The 21,814-nt window shown below is 39.1% G+C and overlaps 3 protein-coding genes across 3 annotated transcripts; 2 read left to right on the top strand and 1 right to left on the bottom strand.

The window, feature by feature from the left end:
* Nucleotides 1-2,514: 2,514 nt before the first annotated feature.
* On the top strand, nucleotides 2,515-3,409 carry LOC147920947 (uncharacterized). Its single transcript, XM_087501304.1, has 2 exons — nucleotides 2,515-3,293; nucleotides 3,388-3,409. Exons 1-2 carry the CDS (start codon nucleotides 2,515-2,517, stop codon nucleotides 3,407-3,409), a joined length of 801 nt encoding a protein of 266 aa, XP_087357430.1.
* Nucleotides 3,410-3,441: 32 nt separating this feature from the next.
* Nucleotides 3,442-4,152, top strand: LOC104768200 (uncharacterized). Its single transcript, XM_010492125.2, has 2 exons — nucleotides 3,442-3,969; nucleotides 4,060-4,152. Exons 1-2 carry the CDS (start codon nucleotides 3,442-3,444, stop codon nucleotides 4,150-4,152), a joined length of 621 nt encoding a protein of 206 aa, XP_010490427.2.
* Nucleotides 4,153-18,666: 14,514 nt separating this feature from the next.
* LOC104767163 (putative serine protease EDA2) lies at nucleotides 18,667-21,411 on the bottom strand. Its single transcript, XM_010491199.3, has 12 exons — nucleotides 21,178-21,411; nucleotides 20,934-21,059; nucleotides 20,701-20,856; nucleotides 20,442-20,630; nucleotides 20,196-20,312; nucleotides 20,044-20,097; nucleotides 19,877-19,948; nucleotides 19,589-19,797; nucleotides 19,418-19,512; nucleotides 19,271-19,345; nucleotides 19,098-19,181; nucleotides 18,667-19,019 (listed from the first exon to the last, which is right to left on the bottom strand). Exons 1-12 carry the CDS (start codon nucleotides 21,355-21,357, stop codon nucleotides 18,904-18,906), a joined length of 1,473 nt encoding a protein of 490 aa, XP_010489501.1. The 5' UTR covers nucleotides 21,358-21,411; the 3' UTR covers nucleotides 18,667-18,903.
* Between the last annotated feature and the right edge of the window lie 403 nt (nucleotides 21,412-21,814).

Genomic DNA, 21,814 nt, shown 5'->3' with positions numbered 1-21,814 from the left:
GGTAATTGGTGACCGCGGCAGGGGTCGTCATTGATAATTAGGTCCACTGGGGAAAATCCTAGCTTTTGAACCGATTGCCAAGATGAGCAGAGATTGTGACAGTTGCCCAGGAAAAAAAGAGAAGGGAGCATCTCCGGTGAGTGACAGAGCGGTGGGGACAACTGGTGCCTTCGGTTTGATTCGACGATGAGATCTAGGTCCACTGGAGAAAACCCTAGATTCACGATGGATTGTCGTAGAGAGGGATGAGTCAATTGGCTTCCCGAGATTTGCGAAGAGAGATTCTCTGGTGAGTGGTAGCACGGCGGGAGCATGCGATGGTCTTGGTTTGGATCTGGAGAAACTTTTATTACGGTTTGATAAGGTTTAAAAAAGAGGAAAAAATGAGGAAAAAACGTGAAGTAAAACAAACAAAGGAGGCCAAATACAAGAAAACCTAGGTATATATAGATTTTGTAGATCTTGCTCTCAATCGAACCACATAAATTAACAAACGATTGATATAAAATCAAGAGATTATTGCCAAACTAGGCATTATTTGGGCCGACACTTCGGAAATAGGCACTTTGAACAATTAACTTTTACTGTTGACTAAAACTTGCAATGAACTGACGAATTTGCCCTTCGGAGAAAGAGCGGGAATATGAAGCTTCATTGGGCAAGTGGGGTGGTGATGTCATGGTGATTAATAAGGAAATTAAGAATAATGAACATAATATGTGGAGGCGAGAGAGGGTTTGCACTGTTCGACACAATTTTTGATGTTAATCGTGTGGACAAAAAATAAGGAACGAACAGTACTTTTGGTGTACTAGGGTTTGTGGATTAACATAAATAATGGAGTTACGAGAAACTGCAATATTAGAGAGAAAGGCGTCATAAGTATCAAATTACAGAGAGGTTTACGGATCTTAGTGACAACAAGAAACTAGATGATCGATTTCGACGAGGAGGTAACTGTCATAAACTTGTTGCTTTTATTATCTCATATTCGTATATTGCAAACTGAGAAGTATATGTAGTAAGAATAGGAATTTTAGAATCATATTAGCAGAGTAGGGAAGAAATACAAAGCTTATATCCGTCGTTTGTTGTATCAGCTGAAACTTTTGATTTGTTGGTAGACCCGTAAAGAAGGGAGAAGGATCGGTGAACAAGATTAACTTATTATGGTCTACGATATATGAATATTGTATAGTGACATGTGTATGCCCTATTACCTATGATGATTCAAATGTATTAAATTTTTGCGGCTTTCTCTTCATTGCAGGTAATGGAGACTCCTATACTCGCTTTAGTTGGGGGCTGGGACTATTCTGCTGATGGAGGGTGGAAGTTCGTCGTAGAAACCACCTGTCTCAGATGAGACAACGTACAACACCTTCAAAACACAAATTGAGAACGAATTTGAGAAAGATGTTGAAGGAATCTTACGTCGAATTACATACTGCCCACCCACCAAAATGTCAATATTTTCTGCTGGGAGGACTCCTCCGGTGTCCATAACAACTGACACAGGCCTAAAAACTTTCTTCAAAGTCAGAGCCACAACGAAACCTATGAATCTCTTCGCTACATTCGAAGGTGGGTTTCACACAGAACAACTTATCCCACTCCAGAACGGAAATGGAAGGCAGTGTAGAGGTTGTTGCCTCCACATTTCAGACTGACGCTGACCATCATTTCAGGAATGAGAGAAGAACATCGTCCGTGAGAGACTGTGAAGAAGCAGCTGTTGAAAGAAGTTATACTATAGACCTCAATAACATTTATGATACGGAGGTGCAAGCTCAATTGGAGGTGATGGAAGAATTGGCAAGAGACGCACAGGGTTTGAATAGTAATAAAGGAAAAGAAAAGGTCGCCTGTGAAGAGGTTCAAAGAGGCATTGCAGAATGGGAAGATTATGAGACAGGGGATGAACAAGACTATGATTACGATTTCTGGAATGCAGTCATTAACAGGGAATGCAGGAAATTGCGATTGGGTGATGGAATGGATGAAGGGGAAACATCAAATGCAATGAGAATGACAATTCTCGATGAGGGTGTGCCTGAAGATTTAGGAACAGAAGAGGAGGTTGGTGGATTCATTGGAAACGTTGTCCCTGCTGGAGTACAACCAACTGGTGAGCTTGTTATAGATACAACATCGTTGAATAGAGAGGATGTAGAAGATCCTGAGATTCAGCTGAGCCTTGTAAACATCTATAACGAAATAATTGCAGCTGATGTTGTCCCATCACACGACTGTGCTCCTTGTTATGAGGATGAGTTCATAGAGACACAAGAACTCCCTAATGGTGTTTATGATCCCAACAACGATGCCATATTCATTGGGAGGATATTCCAAAATAAATTAGAGATGCAAACTTCGATTGCTATATATGCAATCAAATGATTCTTCACTTACCGCTAAGTAAGATCAGATAGGGAGCGGCTTATTGTTCGGTGTGTTGATGCAAATTGCCCATGGAGAGTATATGGCAGAACTGCCGGTGGAACTTCGGAAAACATGATAGTGAGGACAACGACACTCACACATACATGTGACATCACAACAAGGTCTCAATATGGCAAGAAGACAACTTGTAAAGTAATAGCTGAAGTCTTGAAATCGAAGTATGCGAATGGGAAACTTGGATCGAGAGCTGTTGGCATCCCTAATATAGTACTGGATGAGCTACGCGTTTCAATAAGTTACATGAAAGCATGGCATTCAAAGGAGAGGGCTGTATTAGCCGCTAGAGGGAGCCCAGAAGAGGGTTACAAGCTGCTTATGGTTTATTTGCACCTTCTAAAACAAACAAATCCTGGTACGGTTTGGGATGTTGTGAGTAGGAGAGTAGGTGCGTCGAAAAACAAGTTTAAGTACTTGTTCTTTGATCTTGGCGCCTGCATTCACACAGCAAAGTTTATGAGGAAAGTTTTGATTATCGATGCAACGACTATAAAAGCAAAGTTTCTTGGATGTTTGCTAACCGCTAGCTTTCAAGATGGAAATTTCCAGATAATGCCTTTTGGGTTTGCTGTCGTTGACTCTGAGAACGAACAAGCATGGACATGGTTTTTCAAAAAACTTGTGTCCATAGTTCCAGACGCAGATGACTTGGTATTTGTCTCCGACAGACACAACTCAATCTACGCATCATTAAGGAAAGTCTATCCTCTCGCAAAGCATGGCGCTTGCTCCGTTCATCTTTATCGAAATGTCAAAAGTAGATATAGTAGACAGAAAGGACTCGCATATTTGGTGGCAAAGGCGGCGTGTGCTTACACAGTTGGCGAGTTCAGGCAAAAGTTTGATGAAATCGAGAGGAGAAGTCCTTTGTGTGCGAACTATCTAAGAGGAATAGGGATCTCACACTGGTCACGAGTGTATTTCCAGGGTAAACAATACAACATTATGAGCAGCAACATTGCCGAGAGTATTAACGCTTCAATGGCTAAAGCTTTGGAGTTCCCTATTGTTTCAATGGTAGAAACAATACGAATGATGTTAATGAGATGGTTCTATTGTAGACGTTCAAAGGCTAACAAGCATCTCGGTCCTGTCACACATGAGGTTGAGGAGTTACTTCTAAAACATCTATCTGATTCAGCTGGCTTAAGTGTGTCACCAGCCAGCGCAGACATATACCAAGTTAGCAACAACCATGGTATCTCGTTTACTATTGATCTAGACAGGAAGACCTGCACCTGCAAAGTCTTTGAAACACTTGGCATTCCGTGTTCCCACGCATTGGCGGCTGCAAGGGTTAATGGGACTCCAATACCACGACTAGTTGAAGAGAACTACAAGTCTGATTTATGCAGAAACACTTATAGTGTTGTCGTCATGCCGGTTCCTGATGCCGTTGACCACGACATTCCAGAGGACATGCTCAATCCAAATGGAGTTCCCCCGGAAACAAATGCAGGGCCAGGACGCCCAAGGAAGAGGAGGATCCCTTCAAATGGCGAGGAACAGGTAATTAAACAAATTTCTATCTTAAAAATTTGAACTCTAAGATTTTTACTAGTTAAAGGATGTGGTTCCATCTATGTTTTATTGTTGAAGGCAATAAAGAGAAGGAAGATCAGACCAAGCAGGTGCAGCAGGTGTTATGGGACAGGCCATAACAGGGCTACTTGTAGGAACCCTATACCATAGGTTTGTGTACTATTAGTCTTTGTCATCAGCAACATAGAAAGCTCAATAAGTAATGCATTGGATGTGAAATGTCTGAGCAAGGTGTGGGAGAAAGTAGTGGGATGAAGGAAGTGGTATGTTTTTTGATGTAAATAGAAGACATCATGTATGTCTGAGATAAGATGCAGTAGAATGAGCAGCGCAGAAACATCACCTTTTGCAATGTACATAAGAAGCTGCACAAAAGTGGGATTTGCAATCGGGGAGAAGATGGTTTTTCGGAAATTCAAAACTAAATTTGAATGTTGTATATAAACCTACGTTGCAAACTATAATCCTCTGTTGTGTAATGTGGGTGTGAACGATCTTAAAAACCATCGTGAAGGTAAGGATGGTTAGTCAATGTAACATATTATCATGGATGTAAGGATGGTCACTCAATGTAACATAATGAAATGATGGTTAATGTATGTGACATATTATCATCGCCTGGACCTCATTTGACTAACAAGGACGACAACTAGAACTGAACATGTAGATTAAGAAATGGAGAAACATTACATAGATACTAACATCCAACTACTAATACAAACTTGGTAGAAGAGAATCGACATAACTCATCTGATCAGAAAATGCAGAATTCGCACAGTCCATATACCAACCAGGGGCATTTAACAGATATAGCGAATGATGAGAGAGTACCAGAACGCGAAACACTGTTGACAAACATTATCAGCAGCACAATTGATATAAGTGCAATGGGGGATATCTTCTAGCGGGTAACAGTGGGTTTGCAAGTAAAGACCAGAAGCAGAAGGACCAAGTCGCACTATTTGCTGGATGACCATGTCTGCAAGGACGACAGCTTGTTCCCAATGAGTTACCATTTCCCAAATATGCGCCATTGTGGAGATTCCAGTATGAAAATCACCCGCGCAAATCCGAAACACGCCGAAAACAAAAGTTGCATAGACAGAATTAGTGGCCGAGAAAGTCAACATCGCAAACGCATTCTCGTCAGGGCCTTCTTGACGTAGGATACTTAAAGCCTCAAGCTGATTTGCAGTAACATTTCCTTCAGCCACGCATCTACTGAAAAAGGGACGATAAATTGAGTCCATCTTTGCCATCGAACTGTCAAGCATGAACTCTGAAAGATCAACGGACTGCAAGACAAGGGGCGAGAAGGCAGATGAGTTGGTGTCCTTTGAAGCAGCTATTAAAGGACCAAGGGACCTAAAGCCGTACTTGCCAACATAGATGAAAATATGAACAAGTAACTCATTTGGTAGGTGACCCATTAGGTGAAACTGAGTTATGATATCCGGAGGACTAAAAGTGGTACAAATATACGAATAATTTATAGAGGAACATATATGGCCTTAAATTAGGTTAGTTGAAATAGGGGACATAGTGGATAGAATTTAGCTAAGCAGTAAATGGTAAAGAATGTTACTGATATGACAACGCTGCTAACAAGTGGTGCATCAATTAAATATGAATTAGCTGTCCATCATATCAAACTACAAGCTTCCATTAAATATTACAGTGTGTTCGCAATATAATAAATGGCTACACAGAGGTAAATGAGATGACAGTATTACATGTGTGTAGAGGTCATTAATATCGTCTGTAGTAGATGAATTTAGTCAACGACAGTTAATGAAAGCGTTGGAATAGGATGTCTTCTGTATGTCAAATTGGATAAGTATTAAAGGAGATGAATAAACAATTAAAATTAACGAATACACACCTTAAGAATGCTATAAATAATGTTGTCTACTTGGAAAACGTAGCTCAACAAAAATGGTTTACTTACCGCAAGATATTCTCTTAGACATTGTAAGGAGGGTTGGGAAAAGTGGATTCAGAGAGCTTGGTCCTTTCATTGCCAGTGGGCCAGATGGGAAAGCCGCTGTTTTTTCACCAGAAGTCTTACAGGAGGTCGACCTTGATGAATTTATATTTGTAAGATCACTAGCTAACGAAGGATCGCCATACCGTTCTTTCTTTATGAAATGTTTTGCAGAAGGAAACATTACAGCAACATACGTGGAGGGCTTACGACTTGCAGTGAAAAACGGGCCTTCACGTCATAGCTTGGACCTACTCCACCGCGCTGAAGATCACATCGTCTACGCTGCATTCGCTTTTGCTATATTTTTGATAGCTGGTGGGCATTTTGAAGAAGGGATGGGGTGCTTGATGATGTTGTCAAACAAAGTGGGGTGGCTGGATACAATGGTGGACATAGCTAACACTGTCATGTCTCAAATCGCTGATATCGAGCCTCCACTTTCTGGTAACTATGTTGGAACATATAGGTACCCAGCAGGTGACATCCCAATTTGTATTGATTTTGCGTGTCATATGGAAGACGTTTGCTTCGACTGCATAGAGTACTGGTACTCGCGTCGAGTCCGCGAGCTATGCTGATATGCGTATTTGGGACCTCTATATGTATAAGAGTTGTAATGTTAAATGCGTATGTTTGTACTGCTTTAAAACCAGATGAAAATCTCAAAGTTATGATATTATATGTTGATTGTTAGTAGAAGTGTGTTGGATGATGTATTTATATAAATTAACCGACATAATGATATTATTAAACCCTAAGGGGGATCATTAAACCCTAAGGGGGGGGGGGGATCACTAAACCCTAAGGAGGGATCATTAAACCCTAAGGGGGGATCACTAAACCCTAACTTTCGGAATACTAAACCCAAACATTTGACAGCGTAGAACTCTCTACAATAAAACAGAGGTGGAGTTCGAGAACATGTTAAATAGAAGCGGTTTGAAATCAGGATTGGTAAACCCTAAGTAAGGGGTCAATAAACTCTAATATTGAAACACTAAACCCTAACATTTGAAAGCGAAGAACCGTATTGAATATAATAGAGGTCGGGGTTTGAAAGATATTGATGACATAAAACAAGAAACAAACATCATATGTAAGTAGAAACCATTACATTTATATTATACAGCACACGATGAGAATAAACAACCAAAGATAAAACAACGAACATATTACATCATTGCAGTTTAGCAACGCCATAAATGAAAAATTGAAACAACATATTTGTACATGAAAACTTTATCTCATTATGAGACCATAAAAACTAGAACACATCATTGAACTTGAATATAAGCCAGTAGAGAAAACAATTAACACATCTTGTCTGCAAAGTGCAATTGATTCCAACACAAGCGGGTATACTCTCAAGGATGAGGAGGTTTGAAAATAATCGTTTTTGAACAGGCCGAAACATGAGCAGGTGGCGGTAGACGACATTACCAATAGCCTCTAGTTGCACAATATTTCCAAGACGAGCGTACAAGTCGTAAATTGTTGCAAAGCCTTCAGACGGAAACTGAGCATATATAAGGAACATACCCCTTGCAAAAGTACTATGGTCTGACTTCGGCACGGTAGAGAAGAGCATTCCAATAGCATGGATTACATCCCCATATTGGGATGCAATACGGAGGCTCTCCAGGTAAGTCGCCACTGGGTTCTCCGCAAGAACGCATTTTAAGAAAAATGCCCGAAATGGAGAGCCTTCATTGACTAGGTCAGCGTTGTTGAAGAACTCATGCAAGGGGAGAGAACGAAGTACGTCGGCTGAGACAGCAAGCTTGCTTTGCTTTTTTGCAACTAATAACAAAGGCGCAAGTGAGGTGAAACTTGTAGATGCAACCAGTTTGTATATTTCGACAACGACATCATCAAGGAGATTATCCATTATGAAAAACTGTAACAAAATCTGAGCGAGCTACATAATAAACACAACAATAACTTCTTTTTTGTAGTCGAAAAAGTCATAAATGAAATATTTATGTAAAGTGGGTGAGTGGTGGTTGTTAACCAGCAACTTAATATACGTTAATATGGTTAGACAATTAACGAATTAAGTACATGAATATATTAAACAGAGTTGGGCCTTTGTAACCAAAAACCCAAAGCCCTACAAAACAGATGACAACGTGAAAGATGAAAGACAAATGAAAGTAACATGTCGCAACGATGGTAGAAAGAAGTGTAATAGACAGTTTATAAATTACAGAATAAGTGACAATATTACAAGATGATCGAAAGACATTTAACATGTATAATGGCAGTTTCATAGAACGACTCATGAATAGAAGATTACAGACACACCTTAGCAATAAACTCTTCATATACATCGATAGCATATTGCATACGGAACATGTTAACCATCTCATTCGTTATATCTCCCATCTCCTTCGTCGAGAATTCGTGAGAGTGCATCTCAATAAATTTCATAACAAACGCTCCACAATCTCCAGTTCGAGTGTTTTGCGCAAGGCCTCCAACGCGTCAGTAGGTGAACTCTGAATCATGTACATGACTCATATCATTTACTTCGCAAGATGCCTTAATGAGGTGAGGCAACATTTTCACCACTGGCTTCATATAAGAGGCAACATCTTCTTCAGATGTAAACTTCATATATGGGTCAAGGATGTCTATGTGCCATTTTTTCAAGCATATGACCAAACCAACCCAATGTCGATTTCCTCAGTTCATTGGGACATAAACTGTCATAACATCTTTGAACCAGGAGGTTTTCTCTTTACGATCCCCTACAGTACCTTCTATGTAGCTAGAAAGTACAGTGTGCCAATCATATGAAGATGATGAAGATGAGTGAATGAATTTACGATATTGTGCAGTCAAAAGCTGGGTAAGTAAACTGTCCAAGACAACAACTTTTCTTCCGGCTAGGTGGGAGCCTCTTTCTCGCCAAAAGGGACGAAGCATCATGTCCAAATGCTGAGTGATGTATAAAAATAGTAACTATGTCAGTAGAACTTGAACAGAAATGCAAACACAGCCCATAATTGCAGTGGGTAGGAAATAGAGGCTTAATGTATGGAAGGAAGAGTAAATTCAAAATACATGTAGAGAAAAATATTGATATTAACACATATAGGAATTCCGTTTGGTAATTAAGGAAATTTAGAGGTGTACAAGGGAAGTACGCAGTATGAGGTACCAACAATATAGAAAACTTACAGTTTTGAATAGCCAGTTTTTTGGTATGTAAATTTCTTCAAAGAAATTGCTTCCAACTTCACATCCATCAAGATCGTAACACCTATAAGACGAAAGAATTTAGTGGGACCCTATGCAAATTAGTAGCAGTAGTACAAGCTTGAGGAGAGGGAGTTGTTGTGACTAACGGTTTGCAGTATGCCTTAAGCATTTGTTTAAACTTATGAATAAGTTTTTAAGAAATTTGACGGAAAAGAATGTAACCGCCAGCAGCTCCTCGAGAGAGTTTCGACCGCTTGGGGGCTGAAATCAAGTTATGGTTAACATTTGAAACCCTACTTCTCTTACCTCTACACTCCATGAAAGGGTTAAAGAGTTTAGGGGCTCTTTCGGTTGGCAGTTCAGACAGCTTTGAAGGGGGAAGTTGCAGAGAAAGGTTGTTCACAGTCGTTGCTGTAGATGGAGACATTACATGGCTAACTTGACCCTACGTATGTTGGGGAAAAGTCAGAAATTGACATAGCAGAAGGTGAGAAGACATGAACATGACAATTATAAGACGATAGTTGTACAACAACATACAATTACCTGAGGAGCAGTTTCGGGTGTTAAGAGATTGTTATTGACCATGTGATCTTGTTGGGTTTGTTCAGAAGTAACTTCAGTAACAATCCTTTCCTAGAAAACACAATAAGTAACAACCATAAGCAATATTATGCATACAACAAGCAGTTGGGAAAATATTTTCAGTCCCTGCAACTGCACATTATGAAGAACAGTAAAATTGGTCCTCATACACACCATTGAAAATGAACTACACCATCAACCTTAACAGAATTATCATCAACATAACCTACTGTGTCCTACATGTAGGGTTACAGGCAAAAGGTTGATGGCATTATACATACAGATTTGTTTTATAAAGGGTCAGACTTACGCACCCGAAGTAGCGTAGATGCAACATCTTCTCCCATTGTTTGTAAACAAGGGTGAGAAACAGTTAAAACCTTATCAACAACATTGACATCCTCCTGATGAGGAAAACATATAATTACTACATAAATGTGGGTACCTAATACATATAGAGGTAATAGATATAAGAGATCACCTTATCCAGGATGGCCGATGTCTTTACATTATTGGGAACACTTTTATGAACCACATAACCTTGATAAGTTAGGGAAGCTTCGGCTTGAGGTAGAATGTGAGGTTGTTGAAGAGGAAGACCATCATTATCAGAAGTATGAACCGATTTAGTGGATCGGGTTAAGTGAACAATTTCTTTGCCACCAACCGATCCCAATTCCAGGGAAGTACATGCCCCACCAACGAAAGGACCATCACTTATATTGCACGACAGACGCTTCCAGGACATAAGAAACGATTGTAGTTCAGAAATGGTAGCGTTTAACTTATGAAAAGAAGACACATATGTCTTCCTCATCCGTTCAACTTCTACCCTCAATTTGGCAATATCGGAGGACGTCCTTTCTGTTGAGCTGTCATACTTGACATCATTCGAATTAGCAGTGTTGTCGAGACAAATCAAGCACCCACAATTACAACCATTGTGATTTTTGTCCTTGCATATGCACAACTTAGGAAGGGACTCATCGCCTCCACGCCAATCAGCCTTTGAAAATTTATAGCCTTTCTTTATCAAGCTTACCATATGCGCAACTTGTTCATCGCCTTCATAATCTACATCCACAGATTCTCTACACTTTTCACTTGAGGAGAATAACATTTGATGAACGTTAAGCTGCAAGAATATCCAATTAGAAGTTACATTAATTCAGAATATAGAGGAAACCATATATAAAACGCCCCAATACTAACCTTTTTATCATGTTCAAGTTCAACAATGTTCTTTGTGTGAAATGTCTTCAACTTCGGCAATTCTGTGAGTCCCTTCTCGTAAAAAGTTTGTCCATCATGAAAGGATGGTACATACCTCAGTAGTAGTGGAATTGACTGAAACAGCATAAGTTGGATAGCTATTTGGAATCCATGGAGCACCAATGAAGGTTGTTTCAGTTTGTTATTATGGTTGTATTGCCATTGAACTTTGTTCCCCACTTTGATCATCTGAATTGTCCGTTCAAATGCATGTCGTCCCCAAGGATAAGAAAAAAAGAAATCTAAGTTTCTTACCATTTCAACAATAGGGAATGAAGGTCTTATTGGCTGAGTCCCACAAATTAACACTCCTTCAACAATTACAATAAGTGCAAGGCGTATTTTCTTCCAGCCTGGCATAGTTGGTTCTGCCTTCAGCTTCTTTACAATATCCTCAATACTAACTTCTGTTTGACGGCCAATAAGGGTATACCAATATGGGGACTCATTCTCGCCATGGGTTTGCGCAGCATTTAGTGTATCCTTATCCGGATAAGAACCACAAGGTAAACCTGTAATTTCTTGGAACTCGGTCAAGGAGAATCTCAGTGGATATCCCCCATATGTAAACCAGATTTCATGAGAATTCGTCGTAATGATTTGCCTACAGAGAAAGTTGTGCAGAAGTTTGCCAGACAATGAACAACGACGTACAAGGAGATGAAATAAGGATCTGAAGGGAGAGTTTTTTAGCTGCTTAAGCTCTTTAGTCCCATCCAAGATAGATAAAATTTCAAGAAGATACTGGGGTTTGGAGTACGAGTTCACCCTGCCGTCAGTTGGATACCTATCAGTTGAAAAGAAACGCTTTGGCAACATTTTTGTATGTATATCCTCCTCGTCACCTTCAATACAAAACATTTACCGTTAGGGAAGGTGTAAATTATATTTTCCCTTGTATATAAAACTATTGCAGTCCGAAACCTTGAGAAGATGAGTGAGATACATAATGACTTCTACCCCATTCAGCAAAGTCATCTAAAACTCCTGCTGAACCACTACTGCTACCAGACGTTGCGTTGCCACTGCTACTGAGACCTATTGGCATAGTAGAAATGAAAAAATTATGACAATATATTAGGTCAGTAAATATACAAAATGAGAAGTTCATGTAGAGAAAATGAATAAACGATAAACAACTAGAAGAACATGACCCAACTAACTAGATGACAGAAGAAATAATTGGAAAATAAAATATGTTTCGGCGAGGTATATAATGCGTATCCTGTACAACAAACAAGAGATAGAAATCTATTATGAATGTTATACTGAACAACATCCCTAACAAAATCTCGGAGGAAGAAATCAATTAGTAACCCAGACTGAAGTAGATAATGATCGGTCTTACAGAACTAAATTCTTCATTAGCCAAACAGAAGCATAGATAACATCGATTTATGTACCTGCAACCGGAGGAAGAGAGCCTTCACTACTTGACGTAACTGATGCAGTTTCGTACAAATAGAGTGAGAGACAATTAATTTAAGTTGCGGTAAGAATCGATGAATAGAAATGGCAGACGACAGTCATGAATTATATTATTAAAACAGAATATAACCTGAGATTGACATCTTCCTCGGAGATTCAGTGCCATTAAGTCTCTGATTTCGCAACCTACGAACCGACTTTGACGGCGGAGGACAGATTTTCCTTCCAATACGGATTTCTTCTCCCAATCTACTAGTAGCAGGAGTAGAACCTTGAAGACCTCTTCTACTTCTTGTATTGACCATGGGAACGAGTTTAATAAACCAGTAATAGATCGAGCATGAAATTTCAGTTCCACGGATAAGCGGTCGTAATGCAGGTGCGAAGAGCAGGCGATTAGAATACTAAACCCTCAATTATAAATAAAATATTTTAAAAATCAGCGTTACGTTCGTGGTAGGGCGAATGAGAATGACGTCAGTTGAAGAGGGGTAAAAGAGTCCTAAAAAAATGAGAGAGTGCCTGTTTTCATAAGCAGAGGCGAAAATGCTTAAATCCGAAGTCATCCGTAAGACAAATGCCTTTTTTTTTAATTAACTCTAAAATCAAATTTCGATTTCTATAACCTTAGTTATAAAAGATTCCAAGTTTTAGGGGAATGTATTTTACTTGTCTTTTGGGATAAAAGAATTTGATATTTACTAGTGCAACAAGAACAAATTTCAAATTCAACGGTCTTGATTCTTATAATAAGACATAAATAATGAGCCGAGATCCCTACAATATAATCACTTATTTATTCTTCCGACATGGATTGACAAGAACCCACTATATGATTATACAAACTAGATTATTTTAGCATCACAGATTATACGAAGTAATAGAGGCACAACAATGATGTATATATCATTGTAACCTTAAATTCTTTTATGTTTGTTCTCCGAAAAATGCTTCAGCAGTCCACCTGTTACATGACTATGACTAATTAAAAAAACTGTTACGGAAAAAGGAATGATTCTGCTAAAATACATTGACTGAAGATAAGTTTACAAAAATATGATATATATATATATATATATAAGTTAAAATTACTAAAAAACATCACAAAATAAACTATATACTAAACAACTGATGTTTCTTTTAATAAGTAACAACTGATGTACATTTTAGATGAACATAATAAGTATGTCTTAAAATATTTTAAAAGTTGTCTTGAAAAATTTACATGATATTTTCTATTAAATTTTATTGCTAATCTTTACATTAAAAATAATGTTTTTGGCGGATATATATTAAATTTGAATACCTACGCATATTGACATATCTAGATCCAGGTTGTTGTTTCACAAATATGAAATATTTGGATACAAATAGTTAAAAAATTTGGAGCACATATTCGATCCATGCCAATATCATCAAAATGTACGTTAATTTAAGTGGATCAAGTATAAATTAATCCCAAGAATTTATATAATGATTTTGGGTTATAAACTACGTTTTGATGGACTTTTTAAGATGGGAAGATCCTTGAAAACATTCAAAAGACCGCACAAAAACTATGACTTGGCACTATTGAACAGTTGAACTACAGAACTATACTTAAATTGGACTAGAAGATTAATGATTTATTAAATTTCATTTGGTAGTGGTTTAACTTCGAGAAAAAACCCGTTGAATTAAAGATAAATTTATTTTAGTCGCATTACATATCAAGTTCACTGCAAATAAAAGTTTTGAAATGACCCATAATTAGAGCATATTTATTTGGGATTGTTCTAGATCAACCCCAAAGTCACATTTGAATATTTGATTCAATTCATCTTTTCTATCTTCAAAACATTTTAGACCTTCACTGGACCAGACGGCTATTGTGTCGAGTTCTTCACTGCTCAGTGGGAAACAGTAGGAAGCTCAGTGATCGAGGCTGTCACTGAATTTTTCAGGTCAGGGAAGATGCTCAAGCAGTGGAATGCAACAATCATCACGCTCATACCAAAAACTCCAAACGCTCAACGGGTGGGATAGTTCCGTCCCATTGCTTGCTGCAACACTCTATACAAGATAGTGTCTAAGCTTTTGGCAAACAGACTAAAGAGGGTCATCCCGGATCTGATCTCCAATTCCCAATCAGCTTTCATCCCGGGTAGACTTTTGGTGGAGAATGTTCTGTTGACTACTGAATTAGTGCAAGGTTACAACCAGAAAAACATATCGCAAAGGGGAATGCTCAAAGTTGATCTTAAGAAGGCCTTTGATTCGGTAATTTGGGAGTTGATCATCAACACCCTAAAGGCAATGGAGTTTCCAGCGCACTTTATTTCTCTGATTGAGCAGTGTATATCTACAGCAAGTTTCTCTATTTGCATCAATGGGGAATTGTGTGACCATTTCACAGGCTCAAAGGGGTTGAGACAAGGGGACTCCATCTCACCTTATCTATTTGTTTTGGTCATGGAAGTTTTCTCGCAGATGCTAAGGAAGGCATACAATAACAACCTCATAGGAGCTCACACTAGTACCTCGAACCCCCAGGTTACCCATCTAGCGTTTGCCGATGACATCATGGTATTCTTTGACGGGAAACTAAACTCCCTGTCAAACATTACTGGGGTTCTCCAAGAGTTCTCAGCCGCCTCAGGTCTTCACATGAATAAGAGCAAGACAGATCTATACCTAGCGGGAGTGAACCAGGTTGAAACCTCTCAGATGGCTTCTCTTGGTTTCAACATCGGTTCACTACCAGTAAGGTACTTAGGCCTTCCTCTCATGCACAGAAAACTCAGGATATCAGAATATAGGCCACTGCTGGATGCATTAACAAAGCGTTTCAGCTCGTGGGCAGCTAGAGCTCTTTCTTATGCGGGCAGGCTGCAACTCCTGTCCTCCGTGATCCATGGTACTCTAAACTTCTGGATGTCGGCTTTTATCCTTCCAAAAGGCTGCATCAAGAAGATTGAGAGTCTATGCAAGAACTTCCTGTGGAATGGTGATGTAACCAAGCGAGGGTCAGAAAAAGTCGCCTGGAGTAATGTTTGTCTCCCAAAAGAAGAAGGGGGATTGGGTCTGAGAAACTTAAGCCTTTGGAACAGAACACTCTGTCTCAAATTAATTTGGAGATTGTTTGCTGCTTCCGACTCGTTGTGGGCTTTGTGGTTGCGCAATACCAAGATAAAGGATGGATCTTTCTGGGCTATGGATGCAAAGAAACAATCCTCATGGACCTGGAAGGCCATGTTGAACCTTAGACACACTGCAAGACGCTTCCTCAAGGCAAGGCTCGGTAACGGTCAGCAGATAAATTTCTGGTATGATTGGTGGACGCCTTTTGGCCCCTTAATAGACTACCTCGGACCTTCCAGACCAAATCAAATGGGAATCCCTCCTCAAGGTAAAGTGGCCCATGCTTGTCCGACAACAGGATGGATCCTTAGGCCTGCTCGCTCAAATCAAGATTTGGATCTCCATATGTACCTTACTACGATTCAGAGTCCACTACTTGCGTTGGAACAATATAGCTTCTTCTGGATGACATGTCCGGTCGAGTTTCAAACGTTCTCAACAAAGAGGACCTGGGAGGAGGTCAGACCGAGACATAACCCTCTTCCTTGGACTTCTCAGGTTTGGTTTAAGGGCGCAATACCTAGACATGCGTTCATGATGTGGATTCTGCATCTAGACAGGTTACCTACAAAAGCGAGACTGGCTAGATGGGACACACACATCGACGCAAGTTGTTGCCTCTGTGGTCGGTACCAGGAAACCCGTGATCACCTATTTCTCCACTGTGAGGTCAGCGAGGAACTCTGGTCGGAAGTAACTAGAAGACTTGGCTACCGGTCATTCTCTTTTCACACTTGGGAAGCCTTCACCAGCTGGTTGGACATGAAAGATAAAACATCAACACGCTCCCTCCGAAGGCTAGTTTCTCAAGCCACTGTTTACGCATTATGGTGGGAACGTAACACCAGACACCACCTCAACATCTCCACTGAGACTACTATCTTATTCAAGGGTCTTGACAGGCAGATTAGGGACGCTATCCTGGCGAAGAAGACTAGGAAGCATTTTAAGGCCGCTATGCCGATGTGGTTAAAGTACGTTTAGACGTATTATATTTCTCTTTTGGTTCCTTCCTTGTTTTTAGTTTTTTTTTGGCAAGAAGTAACCTCTGTATACAGCTTTTATAAGTTCCTCGAACTATTAGTTCAATGAAATTCACATATTTATCAAAAAAAAAACATTTTAGACCTAATTTTGGTAAAGAAACGTAACATCTTTTCACTCTCCCCCTACCTCTTTGTGATCGGAATGGATATTTTCTCGAGACTATTGGACTTGCGGTTCCAGGCAGGACAGATCGGATACCACCCTAAAGCCTCAAATCCCAGTGTAACCCATCTCATTTTCGCTAATGATGTGATGGTGTTTTTCGATGGAAAAAACTCCTCGTTACAGGCCATCGTGAATCTCTTGGAGAATTTTTCAAAAATCTCTGGGCTGATACTGAACAGGAATAAAACCGAGCTTTTTCTAGCTGGTGCTACCGTGCAGTCTCAAACCCACCAGAGTACAAGCTTTGGTTTCACTCTAGGAACTCTTCCAGTCATATACTTGGGCTTACCTCTTTTGCCAAATCCTCTTTCCAGATCTGACTGTGAACCGCTGCTACAACGTGTTATGACCAAGCTCCAATCTTGGAAGTACAAGCACTTGTCGTATGCTGGGAGACTTTAACTAATATCTTCAGTCATACAGAACATCATAGCTTATTGGTGCGCAACTTTCATCCTCCCTGCAAAATGCATCAAGGATATTGAGAAACTCTGCAGGAAATTCTTATGGTCTGGCTCTACAGAAATTCTAAAACAAGCTAAAGTAGGATGGAAACAAGTTTGCACTCCGAAATCAGAAGGGGGCATGGGACTCAAAGACCTTAAAGCTTGGAACAAAATTTTTGGCTTGAAACTCATCTGGCACCTTTTCTCTTCTTCCGAATCTTTATGGGTCGCTTGGTGTAAGTCGCATAAGCTGAGACGGAACTGCTTCTGGAGACTCTCTTCAAAGCGCCAAGGCTCCTCAATGTGGAAACAGCTGCTTAAGCTGAGAAACATTGCAAAAGCATTCCTCTCATGCAAAGTTGGCAATGGCAAATATTGGTCTTTCTGGTACGACAAATGGACCCCCTTTGGAGACCTACTAACTTTCTTAGGTCCCAGAGAACACCAAAGACTAGGCCTTCCACTTCATCCCACAGTGGCAAGCGCACATTCAAGTGATGGCTGGTTATTCAGAGGCGCTAGAAGTGACAAGATGGAACGCCTCTTAACCCACCTCGTTGAAGTTGAGCTAAATGAGGACGTAAATGATGTGTATCTGTGGGTTACGGCGAATACTGAACCTCGTGATCGCTTCAGTTTCACTGATACCTGGAACACTTATAGGCCACCATCTCAGGAAGTAAATTGGTACAAGCAAGTGTGGTTCCAAGGTTCCATCCCCAAGCAGTCTTTCATTATGTGGCTTTGTTGCCTTGATACAATGCCCACATTATCAAGACTAAGAAGCTGGGGAATTCTAGAGGATGATACATGTCCCCTTTGTGAAATATACTTTGAGACAAGGGATCACCTATTCCTCAGATGCCCTTACACCTACGACCTATGGCGATGGAGCCTTAACAAATTAAAGTTCTCTTTCACCGGTTTCTTCACCTGGGACCGGTTTCTTTTCTGGCTACAGTCCTCCACAAGAGATGATGCGATGGCCACTTTAAGGTTAATTGTGGCTCAGTCAGTAATCTACACTTTATGGCATGAACGAAATGCTCGGATCTATACCGGTCTGCGCACACCGGTGGAAGGTCAGTTTGCTCACCTGGATAGGAGAATCCGTAACACCTGCCTCGCTCGTGAACGCTCAACCAAACTCCAAGGCATGCTAGCTCTTTGGTTCGGAGGTCTCTATCCCTAGTATGTTTTCTTTTTCTTTCCTTCTCTTTTTCTCTTGGTTCTTGCTCCGAGTATGTTCAGCTCGGCTCTCGCTATCGTTGTTGTGGCACCTTCTTCTAAACTAAACCTATGTAATCGACTAGTTGGAATATATAAAACCAGAAATTTTATTAAAAAAAAAACATTGGGGGAAAATAGGGTTAAGATAAAAACAAATTATTTTTGTAAAATGCATCCATGACAAATATGATGGATTTCTTCTAGGAAAGCATTTCAAACACAAGTAGTAAAAGACTTTTATACATGCAGAGTCTTTGTTATTTAAATAGTTATAAACTATTGTTAAACTATTTATAACATGGACACATACACTAATAAGTACAAAAAAGTGCAATATTATTTACAAAATAGAAAACGACTACTCTAGGTTGACTACATATTCACTCAAATTCGTATCGTTCTTTTTCTAATGCAACTCTATATAGAATTCCTAGTTGGGTTGCGACACTGAGACAACCACATGTCGATGTTATCTACCATTTGTTGCCTTACTTTGTTTACGCCATCTACCAAGCTGCAATCATTTGACTTACCTGACAGTGAAAAAATGTGTTGATTTCAAGACTCGCTTTTGACTTTTAATTTTGGACAAAACACACAAATTCTTATACCTTCAATGACCATTGGAGATTGAGGGCATCCTCTTAGATCAATTCCATGCCCACAATTATGACATTTTATGATATAAGAAGGCACTGGCGCATGAACTTGTTAGTGTCTTGGTAGAAAAATGCAAAATGTGGGGACAAAACTTAAGCAAAATCGAAGGGATAAGAGACTTTACTTTCATGAGATGAGTTCTGCTTGGAAGCATGACGCCATGGATCTTGTGACCCATTAGTGAATATGATTTTGGTTGCTGTATATTCCCGAAAAATTATCACAATGTGCAAAGACTAAAATGAGTTTTAAGGTGTTTAATGTCACATACCCTTAAGTCTATCGCCTCCATAGTACAAGTTTGTTGCATCAACTTTAGGGTAAACACCTTCCCCAAAAAGGCTCTTGCATAAATCCAAATGGAACCTAATCAAAGTAATTAATAAATAAAAATGTGACTTAACAAAATATATATAAATATATGATTCAAGAATAATGTTACTCTGTATTGATTTGCTGAGATCGAACGCTATCATTTTTTGGTGCCACCTGAAAATATCCTAGTTCTGTGCAAGTTTGAAACCACCATAACCGATATGCACCGTCTGCGGTAACTACAGTGTTCTTTCTTAGATGTTTCCGATTATATGATCTAACACGTAATCCCCAAATTCTCATGCAATACTCTCTAACATATTTAGAAAATGTTTCCTGCATTACAAAGCCAATAGAAAGTTAATTTCCGCGCGATTTGCAGCGCAAAGAGAGAGAAAATGTCGTGAGAGCTTACCACTAAATCACTACCATTCTTCTTTGCTTCAACAAGCGGGACACACAGTTTATCTTGATTTCCATATTGGAACTAAAAGATTTTTAACAATAATTATCACTAATCAGGCAAAAATAAAAAAAGATGGTGGAATTGAACAAAATTGATTAATTAGTGATAATCCTTACCGCCATAACTGCTGCATCTGCGGTTAAGTATAAAAAGTCAGCATCAACATCAAACTGTAGATTTCAAAAGCTAATTAGGCCGAAGTTGGAACTCTAGTTCTAATATTAATTAAATCAAAACAGCGCTGGAGAAAAGAGAGAAAGAGAGAGACCTCAGTGGCATTGAAGAGGGATTTCACTGCCTTGTTGTTTACTTTAAGTCCTAACTCCAGGAGTTTATTAGTCTCTTGTAATGCAGCTTTGCATTCTTGACCAGCTGACTCGCCTATCTTCTCATAATGTAAAATAGATCAAAACCATATTAGCGTATTTTTAACCCCAAATCTTGTAGAGAACGTTGTTTAATTCCATTCATGCCAAAGAATGACAATAAAGAAAACTGCGTATGCTACTAATACCTGCTTATCAAATTCAGAGAACTCATAGACTGCACGAACAACAGCAGAACTAGCAAGGCTTCCACACGTCAAATGCGGGAACTTAAGCCGAAACCATGCACTTAAAGCTCCAGCATAAGAAATCCCAAAGAAGAACCACGAATTTTCATTACCACCACTACTCATATTGAACTTAACATTCAAAGATTCCTACATCCACATATCATAATAAGCATAAATGAAACAGTTTCTCTAGCAAATGAAATGAAGCAAGACTTGCCTGGTAATGTTGTCGGAAAGCGGCCAAATCGAGAAGGGCTTGTTTCGATGAAAGGTATTTCAGATTCTTTGTTGCCAATGAGTCAAAGGGAGAGCTTTTCCCATAGTACCTATGTTCTAGTGAAACCACACCAGCTTCAAACCTCTTTGCTAGGACCTAGATTTGATTATGAAAACATTAATCTCTTTAGATTTATCTTCTTACAAGTATCAGATTAATTAGTAAAATCTTACATTTATATAATCATTAGCTATGCCATTACAAGGACCTTCACCACAGATTATCATAAACATAGGCCCATCTGGTGCTCGAAAGTAGTCCATAAATTCATAATAACGCTGTCTAAATTTGCGGTGATCCTGTGAACACCGAAATCAGAACAATAAATCTGATAATCTTTTGGAAAAAAAAGGAGTACAGTTAAATGATGAAACAACAATTAGATTAGAGACAAGAAATCCGTGAGGAGAAAGTTACATAATGAGAGTAATGATCTAGGGTTTGATTAAACCATAGTTCATTGGTAGTCAAGTAATAGCTGCTTCTGGAGACATTATGAGACACGCTACTCGGATGCAATAAGGCACGAGACAAGGTTGAACATGACACTATCGCAATGAAAGTGGTGATCAGAATAAAGCCGAGCTCCGACAACATTGTTTAAATCTAACTTTCCAAACGCACCATATACCACACTTAGCGTGAACAAAATCAAAGGAGGCCAAAGGTTTTTTTGTTTTTGTTTTTTTCTTTGGTCAGTAAAAGTAACATTACAAAAAGAAAAGCTTCAACCGCAAAGAGAGGAAGACCACTTTCTAAAAACGGAAAGAAATTAATGGCTACAAAGAAAAATAAAACATTGATATACATTAATTACAAGTGGATAACAGTATAATGTGGGTCAAAATTAAACGTTATAAAGCTCGTATTATAAAAATATATTAGATTTTAACCCGCAGTACATATAATTTTTATTATTATTTATATTTTATATTCTATTTGTTTGTTAAATATTGGATGTTTTTCAAATAGAGGAATAATTAAATTTTTTGACCGTTTGTGCGACTAAATGTTTATATTAATTTTTTAACCTGTAATATACTACATAACCATT

This window comes from Camelina sativa, chromosome 19 (genome assembly GCF_030686135.1).
Source record: "Camelina sativa cultivar CO46 ecotype springtype chromosome 19, ASM3068613v1".
In the NCBI taxonomy this organism is placed as follows: domain Eukaryota; kingdom Viridiplantae; phylum Streptophyta; class Magnoliopsida; order Brassicales; family Brassicaceae; genus Camelina; species Camelina sativa.
Note: the sequence above shows the minus strand (reverse complement) of the source record. Positions and strands in the feature narration are given on the sequence as shown.